Genomic DNA, 9,766 nt, shown 5'->3' on the forward strand with positions numbered 1-9,766 from the left:
GATAGCAAAAGATGGCCTGAGTGCTTGGGCCCCTGCACCTATACAGGAGACCTCGATGAAGTTCCAAGCTCCTGGGTTTGGCCTGGCCCAGCCCAGGCTGTTGTAGTTCCATTTGTGGGAGTGAGCCGACTGTCTCTGTAACTACCTTTCGAGTAAATCAATACATCTTTCTGTGTAAAGAAAAGAAGGAGAACCTGGTTGGTGACAGACATCTTTGAGACTACCGGTTATTTTTAAGCAGGAGGTTTCTGGGAATAAAGCGGATACTGTCGATAGCCCTACCTGGACTCTCTTTGGACAGGTCTCTGTGGATGTGGAGTCGATGGGGAAGGAGGGAGGCAGGTAAGGAAGGAGGGAGGATTCAGTGTGAAATTTCTGCTTCCCTTCGTCTTCACCGGGCCCTCACTCCGCGCGAGCCGAGCCGAGCCGAGCTGAGTCTCTCTTGCCTGAGGCTCGCGCACCACCTAGCGGCCACAGTATTGAACACGGGTTTGGTGAGGCAGAGCTAAGATGGAGTCACAACTTCCAGGGCCAGCGGGCGGTTGGGGGTGGGGGCTTGTTTGGCGCAGGCTGGGTGCGGAGCGCCTTTGGACTTCCTCCTTTGGAAGCTGCTGGCGTGCCTTTGGATGGGGCTGGCCCATCTGAGACTGGAGACTGGGGTCGGTCGGTCTCCCTCCCCACCCCCACCCGCCCCGAGTCTCCCCTTCTTCACCTGGAAAGGTGGAAGAAGAAAGTTGTTTGTTCTGAACGACATCGACCCCGGATTTTGTCCCCATAGGAAACCGTAGACACGACTGCCCTGTGGATTTTCTGACTTGGGTGCCTGGATTCAAAAAGAAAGAAAGAGAGAGAGAGAGAGAGAGAGAGAGAGAGAGAGAGAGAGAGAAGAAAGAAAGAAAGAAAGAAAGAAAGAAAGAAAGAAAGAAAGAAAGAAAGAAAACTAGTGTCTGGGTCTTCTTCTCCCTTAAGGAGACTATGGCCCAGACCTGACCTCTAATTTGATCAGGCAACCCCCCTCTCGCCCGTGCTTTGGTTCCCTTGACTGAATTTTTCTCATTGTCCTCCGTGCCTGCGGCTTTGGCTGCCACGTGTAGAGAATGATATCTACCCCAAAAGGAAGGCCTCAAAGGCCGCCTGAGGAGCGATGTTTCTCTGTGATCTACTTCTATCTGTTGCTCCTCATCTTCCCCCCCAGTCCCAGGGGAGCGAGCCTTGGGAGCCAGAAGACTTCTTCTCCCAGGTGGGTTCCAGAGACCTGACATCCCTCCCTGCCCTGGTGTTCCAGGGTGGGTGGTCAAGCTGCAGTCAAAATGTGTGTATGGTGCACTGGTTTATTTTGGTATGTCATTGTGACAGACTCACAGACACACACACACATGCGCGCGCACACACACACGTAGCTCTGAAGGGCTCTCTCCATCTCCACACACACGCATACACGTACACACAGGTCTGACTGGGTGTGTTGTTTCTCTGGAACACTTGGAAGGCCATTTTAGGGGCAGTGCCTTCCCAGGCACAGAGGAGAGTGGATGAGAACTTCTCAGGAGCAAAACCCCTCTTGGAATGGGAGGGTGAGTGGTGCTGCGGTGTCTCTTGGGGTGCGGTGGCTGGCTCTCCCCTGCTTCTTTCTGTGCCTCACCGGAGGGAGCAGAAGCTTCTTGTGGGCTGAGCTGGATCCTGTGTGCCCAGACGCTGCTCACTGTGCAGCCATTTCTGCTCATGTGCTGGGAAGGGGAAGCCAGGCCAGGCTCCTGTCCTGTTTCCCAGAGACCCAGTCTGCTCTCTTCCTCCTCTGACCCCTACCTGCTGATGGGGAGCAGAGTAAAGTGCTCGCTCTCTCTCTCTCCCTCTCCTTGCTCTCTCTGGAAGACTGTCCTCCCTTCTTTCACATCTCTGATCCACTGCCATTCCACCTCCTTTCTGCCCCCAAAAGAGGTCCTTGGCTCCCCTAAGATCTTAGAAGAAAGACAGATAGAGGCCGGCGCCATGGCTCACTAGGCTAATCCTCTGCCTGCGGCGCTGGCACCCTGGGTCCTAGTCCCAGTCGGGGCACTGGATTCTGTCCCGGTTGCTCCTCTTCCAGTCCAGCTCGCTGCTGTGGCCCAGGAGTGCAGTGGAGGATGGCCCAAGTGCTTGGGCCCTGCACCCGTAAGGGAGACCAGGAGAAGCACCTGGCTCCTGGCTTCGGATTGGTGCAGCACGCTGGCCTGGCCGTAGCGGCCATTTGGGGGGGGGGTGTGAACCAACGGAAGTAAGACCTTTCTCTCTGTCTCTGTCTCTCTCTCTCTCTCACTGTCTAACTCTGCCTGTCCAAAAAAAAAAAAAAAAAAAAAAAAAAAAAAAAAAAAAGAAAAGAAAAGAAAAAGAAATTTTTTTTCTTATTTTTCTTTTTTTTTCTTTTTTGGTTCACCCTCCAATGGCCACCGCGCTGGCTGGCGCACCGCGCTGGTCTGAAGGCAGGAGCCAGATGTTTCTCCTGGCCTATTGAGCCTATTGAGCCGTGGTGCCGGCTAAAAGACAGAAATTTAAAGCTAGCTAGTGGGAGCTAGGCAGCGTTGTGGCACAACAGGTTAAAGACAATGTCAGCGGAAGATGGGCCAAGTAGTTGTGTCCTTGTCACCCACAATGGTGACCCAGATGGAGTTCCTGGCTGCTGGCTTTGGCCTAGCCCAGCCTCAGCTGCTGTGGGCATTTGGGAAATGAATGAGTGGATGGAAGATCTCTCTCTCTCTCTCTCCCTCTCTCTCTCTCCCCCACCACCTCTCCTACCTCTCCTCTCTCCCCCCTCTCTCTATCCTTCTCTTTGTCACTGCATTTCACATAAAAAAGAAAGAAAAATTGCATAAATCAACGTATCTCTCCAAGAAACATAGAAAGCCGGGCAGGTTTGTTGTGCTTCCACCCTGCCTCCCGGTCTTCCAGTGGTGACCCTTCGCATTTCCTTTCAACTCCTGGTGGTGGAAGGAGACACACATCGAGGAGATACTGGGCCATCCTTTATAACAGTACTACCTAGGGAGGGAGGGCGGGCCGTCCCGGCTGGAGACAGTGATTGCATTGAAGAAAGTGAGAGTGTGAGTGTGAGTGTGTGCCTGTGTTCCTGTCTGGCCCAGCTACCAGCTAACGGGAGGCCCTCCCGCTCATCATTGGATGAGATTTCTGGAGAGCCAGGCCTGGAGAAACGTGGCCCAAGGGTGTGTGTGTGTGTGTGTGAGAGAGAGAGAGAGAGAGAGAGAGAGAGAGAGAGAGAGAGAGAGAGAATCTGGAGCTGACTCACGGGCCTGGGACCCAGTGTCATTCCCCATTCACCTTCCTCCCTCGGCCTCCTCTGCCCTGTCCTGCCCTTCATCCCCCCCTTCCTCCCCACCCACCCCCGCCGAGAGAACCAAAGCTCTCTACGGCGATACTCGCGCGCCACCTAGCGACCACAGTATCAGATCGGGCACGGTGGCCGGTGAAAGCCAAAATGGCGCTGGCGACTAAACAGTGTCCTGAGTATCGCGAGGCTTCGGGGTGGAGGCTGCGCAGTGGTTGGGGGCCTGTTTAGCACATGCGCGGTGTGGAGCACAGGCGAGCTTTCTGCTGTGGGGTGGGCGGCGGGGGGGGGGCATTTTTCTCTGGGCTGGGGCGCCGCCGCCGCCGCCGCCGCCGCCGCCGCTGCCGCCGCGCCGCCGCGCTGCCGCGAGAAGGGTGGGGAGCTGGCCGGGGGCGGGGAGCGGGCTGTGACTGGGGGTCGGCTCTTGGGTCCTTGGGCGCCACCCTGGGTGATCTGAGTCCCCTGTGGGTCACCGTTGGCGTCTTTCTTTCTCTTTCTTTCTTTCTTTCTTTCTTTCTTTCTTTCTTTCTTTCTTTCTTTCTTCCTTCCTTCCTTCCTTCCTTCCTTCCTTCCTTCCTTCCTTCCTTCCTTCCTTCTTTTATGTTCTCTTTCTCAGTTTATTCCCTGTTGTCTCTTGCTCTCGTGCTGTTCCCCGCTCGTCCGTGTGTCTGTCCGTCTCCTTCTAGCTTCTTTCTCTTTCTCACGACTTTATTTCTCACTCCCCCTTTGACTTGATATTCTTTGCCCTTTCTTATTTTTTCTTCCCACTTGCTTGCCTTCTCTCTCTCTGTCTCTGTCTCTGTCTCTCTGTCTCTTTCTCTCTCGTCTTTTTAAATCTTCATGCTCTCTCCTCTCTTCCTTATTTTGGTTTCATTTTTGTCTCCCACCTTCCCTCATGTGTTTCCTCTCTTTGTCGTGTCCTCGTGTCCTCACGGTTTTCTTTCTAAACTTCCATTCCTTCTTTTCCCCATTTTTTACGTTTTCTTTCTCTCTTCTTAGTTTTTGTCTTTCTGTTCGTCCTCCTTTTTTTTTCTTCTTACTCCAATTTCTCTCTCTCTCTCTCTCTCTCTCTCTCTCTCTCTCTCTCTCTCTCTCGTGTTCTTTCAATGTTTTCCCCTCTTTTTAATTCTCTCTGCCACTCTCTTGTCTTTTCTTCCTCCTTTCCTTTCCTTCCTTCACCTTTGGGTGGCCAAGTGGACTTTTTAAAGAAGTCTTTAGATTCCCAGGGTCACTGGGAAGAACGCACGGTCCTGAGTGCAACACGATTCTCATCAATTCTTATGTGAATGTGATATCAATACAAAGAGAAGAGGTTCGATGTAGTTCACAGATACAAAAAATAAGAATATGACACACTCCACTCCACTCCACTCCCCCCTCGCCCCCCCCCCCCCGTTTTTTAAAACTTCTGTGTAAATAGTGATCTGTGGAGTGTATCCCAGGCAATAGTGAAGCCCATGGATGGCCTCTGCCACAGATGGTGTGCTGCCAGAGGATGAGCCTCCTTCCCGATGCCCCCCTCTCCCTCCCCACACACACCCCGTGAGCCAAGAGAAGACGAAGACCCCCTCCCTGGGGGTCTGACAGGCTGACTCCCGGAGCCAGGTGAGGCCAGACCTGTCTTTGGGAGGCACTTCATGCTCTGAGATTTCCAGCCTGCTGAGTCCCAACCCTCGGCTGTGTGGGCACCTATGCCCCACAGCCTTTGTGGTTATGCAGACACCTGCCCCCGACCCCCTCCACACACTCTCTGCCCCCGGGCAGCCGAGAAACACGTTCTGAGCGTCCCCCTGCCGCCTGGATGCATCCAGCTGGCTGTCCCTTGGTTCCTCGGTGTCGGTTGTTGGACTCCACCTGGTGGCCGCCTTGATATGGCTGTCGCGGGCTCCGGAGCCGGCAAGGGATGACAAGTGGCCGAGGAGCCCGAGACAGAGTGTGACAAAGTCCCTAAGCTGCAGGAAGGACTGTCCCTGCCCTGCTGGGACCTGGGGGCCTGATGTATTGGTCGGAGATTGGGCCTGGAGGATGGCAAGTGAGCAGGCGGAGGCTGTGGAGGGAGGCGGGCGTCGCCTCGCGCCTGAACGTGGCTAGACTGGGGTGGCGCTACTGTTGGCGGGTAGACCAGCACACCCTGTCACACTACGTACTGGTAGTGCTGCTGCCACCACTGCCACCAACTGCAGAGACCGACCGGAGATGTCGATCTGTGGGCGGCAGAGGGAAGGGTGCCTTGGCCTGGGACTTTGTTTTTCCTTTTTTTTTTTTTTTTTTTCTTTCTTCTTTCTTCGAAGTCCTTCTGCACTTGGGCCTAACCCTAATTACTTGCTACTTGCCACTAAGGAAGGTCTGGACTGTTTTGTTTTTTTGTTTTGTTTTGTTTTGTTTTTTTCCCCAAAGTCCCCCTTCAGGGAGTGATCGAAGGTCGCTTTTTTTTTTTTTTTTTTTCCCCCTTTGACAGGCAGAGCGGACAGTGAGAGAGAGAGACAGAGAGAAAGGTCCTCCGTTGCCATTGGTTCACCCTCCAATGGCTGCCACGGCCAGTGCGCTGCGGCCGGCGCACCACGCTGATCCGAAGGCAGGAGCCAGGTGCTTCCTTCTGGTCTCCCATGGGGTGCAGGGCCCAAGCACTTGGGCCATCCTCCACTGCACTCCCGGGCCACAGCAGAGAGCTGGCCTGGAAGAGGGGCAACCGGGACAGAATCCGGCGCCCCGACCGGGACTATAACCCGGTGTGCCGGCGCCCCAAGGTGGAGGATTAGCCTATTGAGCCACGGCGCCGGCCCCTGGGTTGCCTTTTGAGGGCCAGAGGCCAGTCTACTGGAGCCCGTGTGTGTGTGAGTTAAGGATGTAGGTGGCGGGTGGCGGGTGGCGGGTGGCGGGTGGCGGGTGGCGGGTGGCATGCTCATGTCCCTATTCCCCCTCCCCCACCCCAGGTCGACCAGGTGGCAGAGGAGTGTGCTCTAACAGAGATGGGTGGCATTTTGGGGACAAGTGACCGGGTCCCCAAGCTCAGAGGTGGCTGTGTCCAGTGCATCAGCCCCGTGCCCTCTCGCGTGGACATTTTTATACTTGGAGTTGTGGTTTTGGACCTGCAGGTAAGTGCTGACACGCTGTTCTCTGGTGACTGTCGCCAGAGAGAGGGGACTCCGGACGTGCGTTGGGGACACGGGGACAAAGTGGGCTTCCAGTGGGCTGGTGCTCGACCGTGCTCCTTTCTGAGAGCCACCTGCTTGGGCTCGCGCGGTGGCTTGTGTGCGTTCGTCCCGGTTGTCCCGCGACGGTGATGCCACCTCCGGCCTATGGTGCCCGAGGGCGGTGGGGGTGAGGCGGGCGTCGGGTCCTCTACCCGCGTGCGCTCCTTGCCGCTGGTGAGCCGATCGCCTGGTGGTTGTGACAACCCTCTGACTGAAAGGACCTCGATGAGGGGTGGCTTCATGCCACACGTGTGCGTGTCAGGCGTTCTCCGCTGGGGTTGTCTACCGCCTGCAGTGGGAGGCGGGGGCCGGCGAGGCTGCAGCGGGCCCCACTGGTGGCTGTCCTTGCCGGGTCGTGCCCCCCGCCCTCACTCCACGTGTTAAAACTCCGAGCTGACTGTGACCGATGTGGTGCTGTGGTGCTCTCCTGGGCCGGACCTAAGCTGCTCCAGATGAGGGACGGCCGTTCATGGCGAACGCTGCCGAGCCTCTCGTTCTGGCCTGCGGGCCCCTCGTTCTGCCTTCCCCACCCGTGGGTGGTGTGTGGGTAGCAGGGGTGCGGAAACCGGCCCGACCTCTGCTGTCCCCGTGCTTTTGCGCGCGGGGGGGTGCTGGGGTCCTGTGACGTGGCGGGCATCCCTCGCTGTCGCCCTGTCGTGGGCTGTGGCTGTGGAGCCTTGACTCCACGCGAGCCTGTGCGGTGCCCCTGGAGCGGTCCAGGTTGTGCCTCAGGTGCCTGAAGCCGAGTGGTGGTGTTGCTCCTGTCCCCCCAGTGCCCTCTCCCGGGTGTCGCTGCTGTGGCTGCCTCTGGCTGCTGCCTGTGCCCCTTGGGAGTGTTGGGGGGTCGAGGCGGTAAGAGAAGGGGAGACCCGTGCGTGCTTCGCCTCGCTGGAGGGAGGCTGCCGGTGTCGTGCCGTCCCCACGTGTGTGGGGGGTATCGGCTTGGCGGGCGCATGCCTGCGTGCTTGCCACCCCCTGTGGGGTGGTGTGTGCCAGGTGTGTCGAGCGGTCGCGGCGTGGTCCGGCCCGGCTGGACGAGTGCGGGGGCTGGGAAGGGCTGTGGCGAATGGGATTGGTAATGCGCCCAGCCTGCCCTGGCCCTGGCCGCGGATGCTCAAAGTGCCATTTCTTTACCTATACCGCAGACCCCCCCCCCGCCCCGATTGCGTGGCCTCGGGTGGTGCTCCCTCGGTTTGCCTCCTGCCGGCCCGGCGGGGAGGGGGCAGTTGGAGTGGGGGTGTGGCCCACCTTCGGTGAGGAAAGCCTTCTCTAGCGATCCGAGAGGGGCGTGCCTTCTGATGGGGTACCGTTACCCCCTGGCCGCCGTCCCTCCTGTGCTGAGTGCGTTGGGTGGCGTGCTCCACCCGTGCGCCCCGTTTGCCCCTTCTGTTGGGGGGGGAAGCGTAGGCGTGCTGGTGGGTCTGCCGGTCCCCGCGGTGGGGACCGGGGCGCTGCTCTTTCGGCCCTAACGGCCGCGGCCCGCGCCTCCCCCCTCCGTGTTGGGGGAGGGTCCCGCCGGGCCGGGCTGGCGGTCCGTCGCTCGTTCGTGTTTGGGGCCGGCGCGCGCGCCCGTGCGTGCGCGTGCCTTCCGTGTCACTCTCCGTGTTTGCCTTGTCGGCCGGGGCTGGGCGGGGGCGCGCGTGGTCTGTCCTGCGCGTCCCCGGGGCTGTGGCGCGAGCGGGCGGCTCCCTGCTTCCCCTGCTCGCCACCCCGGGCTGCGACTGGCCGTCATCGGGGCGGCGGTCGGCACGTGTGTTGGGCTTGGGCCCAGCCCTCTCTTCCCCCTCGGCCGCGTGGTCGCCCCTGGGGAGCGTTCCCTCGGGGTCGCGGCGCTTCCCGGGAACGGGGATCCGGACGGTTGGCTGGGCGGGAGGCGGCGCGAGGGCCGTTCGGCGTGTGCGGTTGTTGGCGACGTCGCGTGGAGGCGCCCCGGCGGCGGGGCTCCCGGGTGCGCGTGGGAGAAGACGCGGAGGGTCGCCGGAGGCGGGCTCCGGTGTCCCTGGCCGTCGCGGGGCCGCCCTGGCGTGTGGCGGTGCGATCCCGTGTCCGTTTCCCCGGCGGGGTCCGGCTTTTGTGGCCCGAGGCGATTCCCGCGTCCTCTCCCTCGCGCCTCCGGTGCCTCGCCCTCCGTGGCCCCGGTGCGGCCCCCACCCCCCCTCGCTGCCTCGGCGGGCTGGGCCGTTCGCCCTCCCCCCCTCCGGGGGAGGGTGGACTCTTTGAAGGCTCTGCTCCCCGCGTGCCTGTGGGGGCTTTGTGGGGTTGGGGTCTGTCCGTGACCGGTGGCGGTGGCCGGTGGTTTTCCCCACGTGAGGACGCGTGTTGGCTGGCAGTGGCTGAGGCACGACGGCCCCCGGTTGGCCGCGTCAGGTGCCGCCTCCCCATCCCGCGGGACCGCCCTTGCCCTCGGAGGGTGCTGGCGGTGAGATCCCGTGTGTGGTGGTGGGGGTGTGTGTGCTCTGGCGTGACTGGCCGGCTGGACGCGTGGTGAGGCCCTTCCGCCCGCACCGTCGTCGCGTGGGTGGGCCCTGGCCCTTCCCCGTCGCCCTTTGCCGCGCCTTCCTCCGTCTGCTGAGCGGCCCTGGCCCGTCTCCTTTCGCTCTCTTGCTTCTCGTCCGCTTCCCGACCCGGGTCGCCGTGACCCTGCTGTGTTTCGCCTCCCCTTGGGCCCGCCGTGTCTTGGGGGTTGGGGGTTTCGTCCCCCCCTTCCGCGTGTCGAGCCGCCCCGGGTGGCGGTGGCGCCGCTCGTCGGCTTGTTGGCGTGCGTGGGGGAAGGAGAAGGAGGAGGAGGAGGAGAGGGGGGCGTCGTCGCCCCCACCCCCCCCCCGCTCTCCCCCGGTGGCGTCGGCGGCTCCGTGGCGGCGGTGGTGCTCGCGTGTGCGCCCTGAGCCCCGTGGGTGTGTAGTGGCCGGTTCCTCCGGGCCGTTGCGTCGTGGACTTGGTGTGGCGGCCGGTGTCGCGTGTGTGCGGGCGCCGGTCGGCCTGGGCAGGGGTGTAGGAGGGGATGTGACTCCCCTCCTTGGGTGGCGTTTGGTGTGCCCTGGTGCCACCGCGTCCCCACCCCGAGCCCCCGCGCCCGACTCCACGCCCGCCCGGGCAGGGTGTGGCTGGGGTGGGCTCCGGCCCGCCTCAAGCCTTGCTCTGTCGGGGCGCGCTCGGACGAGGCGCGGTCACGACGCGGACGACCCGCCGGTGCCGGTCCCTTCCCCCGCTGGCTCGGGGTCGCCCTCGCGTGCCCGCTGTCGTTCGGGGTCCG

The 9,766-nt window shown here is 60.8% G+C and overlaps 1 protein-coding gene across 1 annotated transcript in view; it reads right to left on the reverse strand.

Annotated features, from left to right (window-relative positions):
* Positions 1-8,241: 8,241 nt before the first annotated feature.
* LOC133754461 (basic salivary proline-rich protein 2-like) overlaps positions 8,242-9,766 on the reverse strand; it is a 2,198-nt gene continuing 673 nt past the window's right edge. Inside the window, exon 2 of the mRNA XM_062184957.1 lies at positions 8,242-9,262. Within this exon, the coding sequence (XP_062040941.1) occupies positions 8,242-9,262 (1,021 nt within the window). The remainder of the gene's footprint in view (positions 9,263-9,766) is intronic.

Source organism: Lepus europaeus, unplaced genomic scaffold (genome assembly GCF_033115175.1).
Source record: "Lepus europaeus isolate LE1 unplaced genomic scaffold, mLepTim1.pri SCAFFOLD_106, whole genome shotgun sequence".
In the NCBI taxonomy this organism is placed as follows: Eukaryota; Metazoa; Chordata; class Mammalia; order Lagomorpha; family Leporidae; genus Lepus; species Lepus europaeus.